The sequence below is a fragment of the Rutidosis leptorrhynchoides genome, chromosome 1 (genome assembly GCF_046630445.1).
Source record: "Rutidosis leptorrhynchoides isolate AG116_Rl617_1_P2 chromosome 1, CSIRO_AGI_Rlap_v1, whole genome shotgun sequence".
NCBI classification, from domain to species: Eukaryota; Viridiplantae; Streptophyta; class Magnoliopsida; order Asterales; family Asteraceae; genus Rutidosis; species Rutidosis leptorrhynchoides.
The window spans coordinates 32,125,285-32,140,646 of NC_092333.1; the positions used below are offsets into that span (position 1 = coordinate 32,125,285).

At 33.8% G+C, this 15,362-nt stretch overlaps 1 protein-coding gene across 1 annotated transcript; it reads right to left on the reverse strand.

Moving 5' to 3' along the window:
- Positions 1 to 715: 715 nt before the first annotated feature.
- On the reverse strand, positions 716 to 13,572 carry LOC139858517 (uncharacterized). The gene is made up of 18 exons (XM_071847361.1): positions 13,471 to 13,572; positions 11,682 to 11,840; positions 11,361 to 11,426; positions 11,187 to 11,276; positions 10,604 to 10,909; positions 10,336 to 10,433; positions 9,840 to 9,875; positions 9,297 to 9,417; positions 8,815 to 9,051; positions 7,759 to 7,854; positions 7,556 to 7,621; positions 6,675 to 6,713; positions 6,451 to 6,585; positions 5,505 to 5,872; positions 3,586 to 3,679; positions 2,652 to 2,819; positions 1,473 to 1,600; positions 716 to 1,055 (listed from the first exon to the last, which is right to left on the reverse strand). The coding sequence occupies exons 1-17, from the start codon at positions 13,567 to 13,569 to the stop codon at positions 1,502 to 1,504; spliced, it is 2,277 nt and encodes a 758-aa protein (XP_071703462.1). The 5' UTR covers positions 13,570 to 13,572; the 3' UTR covers positions 716 to 1,055; positions 1,473 to 1,501.
- Positions 13,573 to 15,362: the final 1,790 nt, after the last annotated feature.

Consider the following 15,362-nt stretch of genomic DNA (forward strand, 5'->3'; position numbering starts at 1 on the left):
TATGTGTTTTTAGAGTTATTTTTAACTCTTTATAGTTTATAAAGAAAAATAGAAAAAATAGGGTTTGGGAAAACCAACATTGGCAAGACTGGTTTTGTCACTAGATTCTTGATCATGCATTTATTGCTGACTGGATGTCAAAAAGAAACAAAACTGGCATTAGCAACGCTAATTTCATTTGACACGTGTAAAACCAGACCTTGAGAAGGCCAGTTAAACTTCCCAAAAAAGTGTTTCACTCTTGATTAAAAAAATCTGTGTGTGTGTGTGTGTAAAGAAACTATACGAAGTAAATGAATCTATTCATATAAGCCCAAACCAAAAAATGCAAAAAACTTCAAGTGTCGCCTTTTAATCTACAAAAATAGATTAGATAGATGACCACTTGCACTATAATATTATACATTTCCACTGCGATGTTCAAACATTCGCTTGTCCACTTTACCACTAGTTGGTAAAGATCCAAATTTCTAATATAAACTATCCAACCATCCAAACAAATTTGTATCGATAGTGATTCTCACTTTTTAGACAACATAGTCACATTAATTAAACCGCACAAACAGAGGTCCAGATTTACATATAATAAAAAGGGAAAAGGAAAGTAATAAAATTTTCTTTACCATTTAAAAAACAAAACAAACAAAATTCCTATACCGTTATTGACACAACCATAGGCTACAAAACTACACGAGAAAGTAAAAAAAAAAAAAAAAAAAAAAAAAAAACCAAATTGATAAGTTTGGTACACATGACGATGATATATTGGACAAAGTATTCGATTGCGTTGATCATACGAAAAGATTATGGTTTCTCAGAAACTTCTCCCAAACAATGTGAACTCAGCAAACAGAAAGTACCTTTCGAGGATTCCTAGAGTTGTTTTACTTTTTTTTAAATTAATAAAAAAAATGTTGAAGTCAACAGCACTCATGGTCATAAAGTCAAAAACACAATCCATCACATTGATTAACGAGTTCCGTGAGTTCCATGTGTACCTGATTTACATGGATGCAATGCTTAAAGACTAGCACTTGTGATTGCTGTCACTGAACCTGTAAAAGAAACATCAACGGTTTGATGGTCAAATAGGTTTAACTAAAAAAATTTACGTAGTAACAAAATAGGGAACGTCTAAAATGGGCCAAGTGTCGTCCGGAATGTATTCAAGAGCATAAAACCTACTAAATAGCTTAATTGAAAGAAATTCACATTATTCTAGGTAAAATATATTTCAAATCATATTATTAACTTTAACTATTTGTAGAATTAAAAAGATGTGTTTGTAAGGTCAGCCCCAACTCGCATGTTTTCATCTGTTAATCACACACCCATTTCGCCACCCAATGAAAATAAGAATATACACTGTAGAATGTCAACTAGACAATTCATGATGGAATTTGTTACAAACACAATTCAATGGTGTATAATTGTATGAATGACGAGAAATGGCGCCGCGCGTACATATCTACCTGAAGCACTCGCGTCCACAGACATATAATCATCTTCCTGACACAACCCTATAGTTGAGGACAAGGTCCTCAGGTTTTTTCCATATATAAGCTCGGACTGTTGCTAAGCTCATGTCGGGTGTCAATACCTGCAAAAGGGACACTAGGAATGAACACTAGCAATACTTTTCTGGAAGTTAAATAATTATGCCTGGCAAACGGGTCAGGTTGGGTCGGTTTGGGTAACGGGTCAAAATGGCTTTGGGTTGAAATGGGTCATAGGTCAAACGGGTCAATTTTTTAAACAGGTCAAAATGGGTCAGGTTGGGTCGGTTTGGGTAATGGGTCGAAACGGGTCACAGGTCAGTTGGGTCAAATGGGTTACATCGCTTTTTTTACATTTATTACATTATACTAGTTATTATTATTTATTATATATACATAAGAACTATTAATATACATAATAAATGATATAAGCATGAATGCTTTCATTAATTTTTGACGAATGCAACTTTTTGTGCTCGACCCATTTGACCCATTCACAAAACCCATTAGACCCATTTCTATTTATTGATTTTTGAGTATTGATACTCATTAGACCCGTTCCTTAATTTTTTTATAGGACTCAATAGGTTGAAGAGAAACTCATTTGGATCTTTTTTTTAAGTTTTGATTTACATTGTTAGGCTTAATTTTTCTCAAGACCCAATTGACCTAAAAGCTTGACCCAATTGACCCGAATTTGAGAGTATGGGTCACAATTGCCAGGTCTATTTAATATGGAGTTAATTAACCAATATATGATGATAATAGCATAAAGGCGTTTGATAATGTAAATGAAGCTAGAGGTGTAACTTTTGACCAATATACTTGCATATGATTTGATTTGGCACGTCTTATATCTCAAACAGTATAAATTTGCTAAAGTTTATGATTAATGCATACAAAAACCATAATTTGTATTCACATATTTAAGATTAATTATTAGTAATATTTTTATTTATTTATACTTTTTGGTAATCAACTCAGTCAATGCAATCAGTTGCAATCTGTTCTGAAAAGCATCAACCTAATCATGTTACCCAACCAGCCTGACCCGCCCATATTGCAACCTCTACCTGAAGCATAACAAACATGCCAAAACAAAAATAAATACCAATTAAACACGGTATAATCATTTCCCATAAAATAGGAACTTGCCTGATTATTGCACAAGATCTCTAAAGAAGGCTTTGGCTTCCATGCCTTCAATCCAGATCTAAAAGATCCATCTCCACCAACAACTGACCCAGGACCAAAAGTTCCCTCACTACTCAAGCTATCTACAGGCTTGTCTAAAACCAGCTTCTCTGTTATGTAATTAACAACCTGACACAAAAGTTACAAAAATATATGTACTTTTGAGGAACATTGTAACTACATATCATTCATTACAACACCACAAAATTAGAAACTAGGAACTAGACTAGTCAGGGTGAGTTTTTCAACCTGTTTACTAATGAATTGAGTTAATTGAGTTAATAAATATACATAAGAAAAAAACTAAAAAGGGACCATCAAACGGATTGAAAATCGCTTAGTAAAGACTACTGTAATAAAATATTTTCTACAATATACAAAGAGTGCTTGTTGGTCAAGCCAACTCATACTACCAAGTATAAAATTACATATTTAACCAGAGCCAATTTCTCTACTAGATCAATATGATGACCCTTTCTTTCCATTGTCCTCTAATTTAAAGATGGCACGTGATATCTAAAATAACAATAACTACAACGCCTGCATACCCTAAACTACTGGTACGAACTACTACGTCAGAGTAAGACTAAAAGAAGCAGACCATAACTTTCACTAGGGAAGCAAGCTTATATTTTATGCTTGAGGTGGCATTTTCAACTCACTTATCAATGGGTTGGCTCAAGTTAATCTTATCGCTAACTAGTGAAAGTGTTTTGGGTGAACAGGCTGAACTACAGTGTTTTGGGTGAACCCAATTTGACCATTAAAAATTCCTTTTGACCCAATAAGCCTATTATGGCACCTCTAGTAATCACATTGAGCTGTTAATGAGCTTTGAGGACATGATACAGGAACTTTAATAACACCAATAAAAGCAATTATAATCAGACTAAACCTTGTGTATTCTTAGAATGCGTGGTGCACTCAGTTTTCCCTGCGTCAAAATCTGTGCAGCTGAACCTTCACACGGATGTAAATAGAAACTGCACCTGAAATATGGAGATAATCACAAATTATAATTCTCAAAGCATAGTTGGTTAAAAAAAAAAAAAAAAAAAAAAAAAAAAAAGCGATAAATTGGATCTCTAGCATTAAAATTTGCATGTGAGTTACACAGTAACAGTGAGACTTAATTTTTGAAGGTGTATCCTATCTCATTCTCTGCGCAGTCCTCTCATAATATAATGGGTGGGTGGGGTGGCACACAAGCTTGTACAGATAAATCGGAACAATAGGAGGGGCAAGTTACAGGTCAAAATGAGTTCGGGTTTGGAGGGGTAATTCAGTCACAACGGGTTGAGACGACTGTTTGGCTTTTATAGACCCTACAACAATTCCTTTATTATGATATATATCTAATTGAGATAGTCCAAATGAATATATATCTAATTGAGATAGTCCAAAGGAATAGTACTATTTGGACTATCTCAATCTCACACTAAGGACCTCAAACTTTATCCGACGTACAAATCGGCCCCCTCCCCAATTTTACTAAAGAACCTCACACCCTCTAGAAAATACAAAACACCCCCCAACCCTACCCCCTTACCTCGACCCGACCCGACTCGCCTCCCCGTTATTATAATTATAACTATAATAATATTATATAATATATTTCGGCCTTTCACCTTTTTTTTTCACCTTTTTTTCCTTTTTCCAAAAAAACCCCAAACTTTGTTCAAAAATTAAAATCGGCCCCTCAAACAGGGGGGTAAAGTGTCAAATAACCATTTTCAGAAAAAATCTTAACTAAACTCCACCCAAATATTCAACGGGTCATATCTTCTCGCTCGCAACGAGTTAAATTTTTCCGACACCATCGTTAAACTCGAAATAATTTTAGGAACACAATGTCACTAACTATACGCAAAATGGACTCTTTTTTAAAAAACGCTAAATATTTGAGGTACTTTTCATACACGTTGATTTTGCGTTAAATTTTTAAAAGTCGACAATTCCATAGCAAAACGCGGATATGCACATATATTGTTAATTTAAAATAACATTTAAATCTTTCACGGATTATACCTTTTAGTTCGACTCGAGTTGCGCTTCAACGACATCTTCGTTAGCCACGAAATAATTTTACAAACTAAACGCACTAAAATACATTGAAAACCGAACCCCCGACGCGAAGCGAGGGTTCGTAAACTAGTTTTTTCTAAGAAACTATGAGCATATAGATATAAGATTTTGTGGCAAAAAAAAGGATGATAATTGGTGATCCAGACCGGCTCACAATCGGCTTCCTATCCATAATGTGAGGGCACACCTGACTTAAATAAGGGACAATTGCATAAATGGAAAACAAATTTGAACTTTCTATTTTGGGTAACCATCTATTTTCCTCAGCGAAAAGCCACAGATAATAAGTTAATATCAACTTCTATAGCAGAAATAGGATAACTAATCGCTCAATCGAAGTCAAGTAAGCTTCAGCACTCTCTAAAAAGATAGTCAACATTGTTTCTTTTGGAAGTGGGTTTCTTTTGAATTTTGATAGTCTGAAAGCTTATGGGTTTTTATTAAAAATTTAGAAACACTAGAGGATTTTTCTGCGCAAGAAGAGATGATTACCTAAAATAATATTTGTATAAATTGGTAACCTCTTTATGCAATCATCACATGCAATTGTAATCTAATGCCCTTTATATTAAACGATATGGACGGTTTTAAGATATTTTCAAACGTTTAGATAACTTTCATCCTGTTCAACACACTCGACTCACTCCCTTAACAGCTAATTCTTCCTATTACACCCATAAGACATGCTACAATTTTTTTATATAAAAAAAAATGAGGATAAAGACATACTTTGTATGTTCCCTTGGGGGCAGCCGATTATGCAAGATACAATCTAAAACCCACAAAGGGAAGTCCTTCTCATCCTCAGTTCCATTTAGGTCTGTAATTTTCTTCCTCCATGGTCCATTTTGAGAACCCTCGGTAATAATTGAAGGAGGGCAAGCACTCGAGAATGCAAACGGTGGATACACCACTGTATCATTTTCAGCATTATTACCATCTACCTCACCACCTTTTGAAACTGTAATACTTCTAGAAGATATATTTCTACCAGACGAAACTTCTCCGGTGGCTGAAGGTTGGGACACAAACTTGTGTTTTTTCTTAGCCAACCAATGAACCAACAGTCCTTTGATAGTTTCTCGACCCAGGTTGATCTGCAAACAACATAGAGATTATTCTAGTGTGTGAAAACAGTTAATTTGCCAACAATGCTTTCAATACTCCACCTAAAGACCTTTAAAAATACGTTGTATGATATTTAAAAGGGCATAAAATAGACATCAAACCAACATAAGAAACAGTCGCGGAAAGAATATATAATAATCTTTACAAGAAAGATTAGGAACGAAAGAGTACATCAAGCACGAATATTTTGAGTGGGTAAATTTTTAGATAAAAAGATTTGTTCAAGTACATCAGCATCTACCTGTAACAACATGAATGCAAAGCACCCAATCTAATGGAACTTCCATGCAAACATATACTGCACGATACTTTTTTTTGCACGCATATCTTTACTTTGCAGACTAAATATCCAAATTTGAATACAAAAATGTTACCAAAGACTAAAAATGCTTCAAACCTAGTAAGAGTTTTGATCAACTAAAATGAATGCAGCTGCAAAAGTTAATTACATGTACATATTAAGTTAAAGCATTACAAAGAGATCTCATCCCTCCACAAGTTAAGCCCATTTGATGATATGAAATCAGATAATTCAAGTTATGCGTACCTTGTCATCCTCAGTTTTCTGAATGATGTTGAGATCAGCAGAATACATTTCTGCAGAAAAGCACTGAGGGGTGTCCAAATGTATAGACAAGCTTCCCAGCCTGGTGTCAGCGGTGAACCATGCAGGAATGCTTACCTGAAAAACTAAAGTAAAGTTAAAAAGGGACCAAGGAGGAATAGATGAAACTCGTTGTTCCTAAAATAAAACTATCTGTTGATACATACCATCTCAAATAGTTCTTCTTTCTTCTCTTCAAAGGAGACCTAAAATATAAATATTTGAAACATGAACATTAGGAAAGACATTATTGTGGGACATTAAGCCACTTAACTAGTTACAAAATTCGAAAATAAAGATCAACAGATGAAAAGTATGTTTAACGACTATGACAATCTAATATGCTAAATGTAAATCTTCCGCTTTTGTGATAGCTTCCATTGCTTCATAATAGAGGTGACAAAATGGGCGGGTCTTGCAGGTTGTGTAAAAGGTCAAACCAGGTAAATATTCATACAGTCAAAACAAGGGTGACCTAGAAACACTTTTTCTTGCTTTTTCCTTTAATTTAATATATAGTAATAACGTATGATGTACAACAATAAAATTAGAGATGTATCAATAAAATACTAATTAAATTCCCTCTCAAGAAAAAGAAGTACCAATCAAATACTCCTTAGTCAGTATAACAATTTAAGAGGTTGGAGGCTATCAGCTACCACTTGACCTCACTTTCACCCATTCCTTTTTAAAATCAGGTTTTTCAATGACCCATTTGACCCCTTAGGTAAATTTAATATCCAAATCAACCCATACTACATAAGTATTAGGGTTGACCTTGCTACCTATACTATATATTCCTCTAGAGGCCAATATATATTATATATGGGAGGTGATATTTCCACAATCACATTTACTTCTTCCACCATGATTTCATGTTTTTCTTCCCATAATACCCCTTGATAAATCATAACAAAAAATTTGTACGGAGTATAACCCTATCATTAAAGGTATTTTAGACATTTTAGGTGGAACAAGTAAATCTTATTGTGAAAATATCAATTCCCATTATATATAATCATTTAATCCAAAACAGTATGTGAATAACCTGTCCATAGTCCTCAACTACAACGCCTCTAGTGATCTCCCAAAGCTTCACAGAACCAGCATTGTCCTATCAAAGAGACGCTTCACACCATCAGTTTTGTAAATTATGTTCCTCAATTAAAACAAGACATTGTAAGAGATAAAAAGTGTTTTAGAAACTGATTAACTATTGAAGAATGTAAGAGAGATCAAATATATGATTACCTTGGTCAGGACATGCCTCCTATTGTTCAATATTTCATGTTTCACTATTCCTGGAATCCCGTCGATACTAAATGTGGGCGCTCTATAAACAGGAACCTACCGAACGTATACATCAGTTAGCTTTCCATGTATCGAACAGTAATACATCAACATATACATGAGTACAAACAATGAAGAACCTATCTACAAATTACAGCAATACGAGTAGCCTTTATCCCGACATAATAGGACTTGGTTTTTGACATTGTAGGAATACTATACATGTCATCACCAAGATAAAGAGTAAGTTAGTCTAAATACTCAATTTTTAAAGATAACTTTATATTGTTAACATAAAAATTATAGGTAATAAAACGCAAACATAGCAGTCAATCAATGTGAATATATCAGCCATTTTTAGAAATGAAATAGTTATTCTGAGGTGCTTCTGCAAGCATGTCCAATAACCTATATCACACTGTCTCTCATACATTGATTTTGGTCATCGCATACAAATACAATATGCTTCTTATCTGCAACTCGAGACCTAAGGAGCAACATCTATCAAATGCTATTCACATAACCCAAATTATCTTACCTAACAACTATGGCTGTATGTTTAAGATACGGTAAGAATATCAACTAGTTACTTACGGATGGGTTGATTCAGGTTATGCTTTATCTCTGACAAGCCAATTAGCAAAAGAACCTTAAAAGATAACCGTACAAATGGGTAAAGCATATCAAAAGTCCCAAGTGTGTTTTCAATGCATAAGCCTCATAATATTATATATTATATATTATATTTACATATATTATTATTCAAATAATATAAGTTTTTGTAATTATATTTGAGACACTGATTGTTTGTCATATATTTTTACTTTGGACAATATCAGGTCAGCCAAACCTGACCTGTATTGACCCCATTACCCAGCCCCTCTAATGTTCAACATCGTTTCTCAAATATTATATGCGAGAAGCAGTTTTATAGGACTCCTTGGTGCATATTTACTATCAGGCACCAGAATTCTTTCATGTTAGCAAAAATAATTCAACCAGAAAATGATGACTCACCGGGGCAGATCCTTCTAGGGAAGCCCTTGCCCTTGAAAAGGACAAATTTCCAGCCAGGAAAGAACCGCCTCTTTGAAACACCTTCTCAGGATTCAGGCCTTCAGAGGGCCATCTGTGCACAGAAGAATCTGTTGTTGCAACCCATATACCATCATCATGTAGTGCTAATTGCTGAATAGGATGTTCCTTAGTGCATAGCAACACACTCTCTCTTGTAGAAAGGTCTGTCAAGTACAGCTACAAGTACAGAGTGATAAAAAATGATGCAATGGATATGACATATATATTGGGGGTGTTCTGCTTATCAAATTGATCATATGTGACTTCAAGTTTCAAAAATTAGTTATTTGTGTTTGGGTTAACTGATTTTTGATATCAAATAATCAGTTTTAAAACACACATCCAAACACCACCATAGTCTACCAAAACTCATAAAACAATTCTAGACAACTATGTACTCAAAGACATAAAAGCAAACTCACAGAAAGATCTCTTCCACCACTATACACGTGACTAAACGTTGGAGTGCTTGCAAGTGCCCATACAGAATCTGTATGAACAGCATAAGAGTGCACGCACCGCTGCTGCCCAAGATCCCACAATCTACACCATATATATAACGGATCATCATATTCGTTATACAACACATGATTCTTTCATGATTCATTTTTGTCCTACTAATAGATCCACATTCAAGATCCTAAATCTTTGAAAGAAGGCCCAAAATTCGTAGGGAGCGGCAGTATAAACTTATAAAATTTCTTAAACTTTTTCACCAATTAACAACTTCTGTAGTAATATCAACAAAATCCAATCAGTATATCCATTTAAAGAAAGGTACCGATATGTGTGTGTGTGTGCGCACGCGCGTGCGCGATGGCATTTTAGGCTGTCTTGGTATTTAAAAGAAAGAAAAGAATAAGGAACAAATACTTAAACACGTGTACATTAAATGACGATAACAAATGCATAATGGACAGTATTGATAAGTCACTACTAGAGAAATTATCCATGGTAATTCCTACCTGATCATAGAATCGGAGGATCCTGATAAGCAGAACCTGCAATCATAGAAATGAACTACAATTATGCACTAATGACCCAAATAGTTTAAAGGGCAAGCCATGTTGAGAAACATTTAAAACATAAACAAGCTATAAAGTGGCGTTAAATAATAAAAGATGCAAATTTTGTCCAAGCATACAAAAACACTATAGCCATTGATGATGTTGCATATTATTCTAATATAGTATTAATTTCTCACCTGTCTAGTCAAAATTGTAGAACTACATTATAATTTGAGTTGGAACACACCAAGTGGAGCAACTATTCTTGCTAACATTATACCAATATATATTGAGTTATCTACAACCACCTTTGTCATGCTTGAAACGTTAATTACATATCTTCTCACCATCATTTTTATAGCATACGGTTCAGTTTAAGCAAACCGTAACTAGGTCATGTCTCACTAGTAGCTACACATTATGCTAAACAAATAACATACAACAGTAAACAAACCTTCCAGTAGAATCTAAAAGCAGAGCCCTAATATTATCTGTATGGCCCCGAAGCTTCATCATCTTTGAACCACTTCTCGAGTCCCAAGCACGTACGACCTGCAAGACAGTAAAAGATTCACAGGGATGAACCCTCAACATAATAAAAATAAACAATCTGAACTTCTACTTGACAATCTCTACAAAAGTTAAAAATAATGATAAGTAAAAATGCATTTGTCTCATTACTCAAAAAGCAGTTTAGGGAAGCAACTGCTACATAAATATACCTTCTCTGTTCCACCGGACACCAAAATATTTCCACTATCATTCATTGCTAATGCATAAACAGACTCCTTGTGTCCTTTTGCAGCAATGGGAACATATCCTTGAGGTTGAATTGTCTGTGATGTAATGCTGTTGCTTGAGCTGATTGTACGTAGACTTGTAACTGGTTGTACACTTCCAGGACCCTTAATTCCATTTGAAGAATCCGCAACAACCACCTCACTAGTCTTGTTGAATGTAGCAACAGCAGCCTCAAGATCCCAAATGAATACCTCACCACCCAGGCCACCAGATGCAATAATGTTGCTCTAAAAGGATGAACAGTTAATGAGAAACTAGTATCATTTTAAAAGAAATGTAGATAGATGCAAATTCACAGGGTAGGTATTCATTTTTGTGCAACACTTTATTTAAATATATGATAAATAAGTTATCTTATAATTTGTTTCCATATTAGTTAGCTAAAAAACTTTATTTCTCCCCTTTGATCCCTCTACACAAAAAATAACTCTAGTTGACCCATTCAGAACTAAATGGTTCAAAATTGCCAAACAGGAGGAGACATATTTAAGCAGTAGAAGGTACTTTTTTTTCAGCGGCTGCTAGACACGTAACGTAATCTGTGTGCTGGCGGAAAGTCCTTGTACAAGTTCCATTTGAGAAGCAATCCCATGTCTGGTACAACCCAGCATAGCATCAGTAACATCATATGAATATCAAATCAGAGTTGTGAACAACCAGTTACATATCATGATAAACCTTGATGGTAGTATCTGAAGAACATGAGACAAGCGTATTCTCTCCAACGAGGACTGCATCATTGACCTGTGCAATCAATTCGTTTTTAATTTTGATGGTAAACTAGCATCTAGAAGATTTATAGTACTATTAACTGAAAAATTGTCTCGCTGATCAATACAATACAATTGATATTATTAATATTAATTAATATTAATATAAAAAGACAAACAAAAGCTCAGAAGAAATAAGACAACCATTTATAGTTGCAACCATTTATAGTTTGACCTGTTAAGAAAATAATGATTGGTAATAGACAAAACAAGACATTTAGATATATACCCAGTCAACATGAGACTCGAAAGTAGTTGAGCAGGTTGCATCCTCTTCATTTAATGTCCATCTCTTCAATGTGCCATCACGGCTCCCAGTGAAGAGATAACTACAATCATCTGGTTCTGAATGCTTTAAGACAGCCAAACAGTTCACACCTGCGCAGTGCTGTAAACAGAGGAATCATCATTGTAAATAATTAATACTAAACATTAAACATATTAGAACTGAGAATTGGGATGTGATTGTAATTAATCAATCACGGATAAGAAAAAAACGCTTTTGAATAGATACATTAAATAATATAGTTAAGCAAGGAAAAATTAACAACCTGCGAAGATTATAATAAGCACAGAAAGATTTATTCGGTAAATCACTTAAGTACATTACTAGATTCCTATACTATTGTGCTTGATAGAAACCCCTTCACTAACTTTTTTTTTGTGGGATATTTATCTCTAATAGAAACTTCTTTATTCTTTAAAATCGTATTTAAAATCCTGCTTCTATGTGTGAATATATTTCATGCAAGGAATAAGGTCTATGGCACTTTAACTAAATGTTCGGCTTTAAATGTGTTAGAGCCCAGCAGCTCCTAACTGTTACCCATGGAAAGGCTCCCATGGTAAAAGGTGCCTATTAATGTAGACATTACTACTGTATGTCAGCGCATCCTACACCTAGGGCGCATGTCAATGTATACTTTGATTTTTGTCATCCAAAAATAGTGGCAATTCATGGTCTACACACTCTATTGCATCTGATTATACAATCAGATCTGATAAATGCAAGATACAGATGTTGCATCACATAAATTTGAAAAACCGGATTGAATGAGACGAATTCATTAGGGTTGATCAAATTTTTCATTGTGAAATAAAATGTAATAAATGCAGGATCTACCAACGATGTATCGAAGTAGACATATTAGTTAGATGTAACTGTTCTACTAGTAAATATGCTTCAGATCCATAGCCCCATCTAGCAGTAAATCTAAACATATCTCTTTCCTCTCTTAATGAATCACATGTCCTGCAACCAATTTTAGGCAAATTCATTCACCCACCAATATTAGATGTAATGCTAAGCTAACTAATCATTATTTTTTGACGCAATATATTCTGCCTACATGTTATGAACCTATCCCATACTAGGCCCATATCAAGCCATACGCCCAAGTGTAGAACATTGTAGTCCATTAATCGGAGAAGATACAAAACTACCGCTAGGACGTACCGGAGGATAGCACGGACTAGCTAGTAGTCCAAGTAGGTAGCTTTTTAGAGTGAGTTTATACACTTGGGCTTATGAGTTATGACTTGATATGAGCCTAGTATGGGATAGGATCATAACACATAATCATTGAAGATATAGGTTTACATGTTCGAAATTGAAAGAACATGTCTACGGTTTGCAACATTTATTGAAAACCGAAAAGAGCTTCAGCTAATAAATGAACTCAATGAAAAATTAAAAATCTAACATCTGAAAATGAGTGAAATACCTTATAACTGTTATCTATATTCTACCAGATATTATTCACGTATCATCTTAAATTCTGGGAAAACTAAACACCGATAATGCTAGCTCCTGATGTTAGAAAACAGGAGGGCTGTCACTATATAATCTACAAACATCCCCTTATTATTATCTTCTTGTATTACAACTTCGCATTATGTAAAATATATGTGAATGTTTACCTAAGTAAACATATGTCATCACAAGCATGAAAGATAAATATCCCTAAAGAAACAGATCCAAACACATAAGAAACAGAGAAAATAAAATAAACCCTAACCTTAGTATCATCAGCATCATTAAGAACATAAGTCAACCTTTTCTCCTTACGAGGACGCACTGAATTGGAGGTATTGCCTGCACTACCCACACGGTGCATCGCAGAACTTCCTAGACGATTAAAAAAAACTTCAAAATAAAAAAATGAATGTTATCTTGGTTAATACAATCAAAACACTTCCACAATGATCATATTTTAACAATTTATACATAAAAAAGGTATGGCAGATTAATCAAAACTTCCAGAGTACAGAACGAAAGGGATCAATGATGCCATGTAAGTGATTACTATCGAAACAAGCTGCATAAATTCTGATACAAATATACTTTACAAGACTAATAGTTGATTATAAATCATTAATCCTAACACATCATTACTGCAGATAAAAGCATTTTGCTGTTTCAAATGAACGAATAGAACACCATGGAGAAATTGTTCATGATAAGCATCAAATTTTGATTCTTGTATCAATTGAAAATGTTAATCTCTTTCAACATGTGTAGCTATCTTCTACGTTTCAAATTACAGAATTATAGTTTTCCAGTTAGGGACATACCTTAATAGTGTTGCAATGAAGATAAACAATCACAAGAAAGGGAAGATATAAGAAAGAAATTTATACTTCTAGCCATTAGAAATGAACTAACACATAATATCTTATAACCACACTAGATTTTCCAGTTTATACTCGAACACAGTCATTACAACACCCGCGAGAGTTTCGTCTTAGATTTCAAGCATATACCGTAATCCAGGATGTCAAAAATAAGGAAATGCTAGACTACTAAAGTCCAATTAAAAAAAGATACATCGAGTTCACAAAATTTAACTATTTCAAGTATAACTTCTTTAGCGCCATTTTACAATATCCATAAAATTCCAGAAAACATCACTGACCTAACATTGAGTAAATGCTAAACATTATCCTCAGCATCTAATATAAATAAACGTCTTGATTTGAAATTTACAGTAGTTTTTATTAAACACTTCACTGATATATGAACATGTTTTGTAGGTATTGAATAGTACCAATTAAATTCATACTAAAAAATAATAAACTGCATCATTAAGAGTCTTGTTGAGGCTTGTTCCCTTAAGTTTATTTTATTTGTTAAATAGCCAATATAACAATAATAAATATGACAACCCATGATGAACTAAAAAACTTAAACACTATTATCATAAACTTCAATTATCTACTGACATCAACAAGAGCTTTAATTATGCATTAAAAATTTCAGATTAAAAGTAAATACTGATAAACACCAAAGCAAGATCCTACGCAACATCTGTACTGAAATTACACACAAAATCACCATGATAAAAAAAGAAAAGTTCTAGTCAAACTTCACTTAAACTGTATCATCTAAAACTTAATCATCATAATAATTTTTATTATGAAGCAATATAAACAACTATTTCGTCTAATTTTCATAATTTATAAAAAATCAAATTCTCGAAGGATTAAAGAAATTTCATTCAGATGATGCTCGTTTGCATCATACACGTTAAACTATGCGAAAGGTAAGGTGAAACCAGTGTGAAGTTATGTTATATTAATTATGTCAAATTAATTACAAAAGCAAAACCCTAAGCAACACCTATACTGAAATTAATCACTACAATAGAAAGTCAAAGTCAAACTTCAATCAAATTAATCATCTGAAATTCAACCAGAATAACAGCACATAGAAAATCGGTGAATCTTACCAAAATACTACACAAATATATCGTCTGATATTATGAATTCAACCTTAGATTCCTCTGAATGAAGAGAAACAGTTTATACGAATGATGCGAGTATCGGAGTACGAATCGAACTGTGAAGAAGTAAGTGAATTTGAAGGTGAAACAAGTGTGGAAGTTGATTTCAGAAGATAGATAATTAAATA

Bases quoted from the DNA above. Each gene is read 5' to 3' on its own strand.
- LOC139858517 (XM_071847361.1), bottom strand. From the start codon at position 13,569: ATGCACCGTGTGGGTAGTGCAGGCAATACCTCCAATTCAGTGCGTCCT. The intron at 11,427-11,681 runs GTATATATCTAA...TTGATTGCACAG, and splicing joins TCGAGTCTCATGTTGACTGG to GTCAATGATGCAGTCCTCGT. The intron at 3,680-5,504 runs GTATGTCTTTAT...TCCATATTTCAG, and splicing joins CCCCCAAGGGAACATACAAA to GTGCAGTTTCTATTTACATC.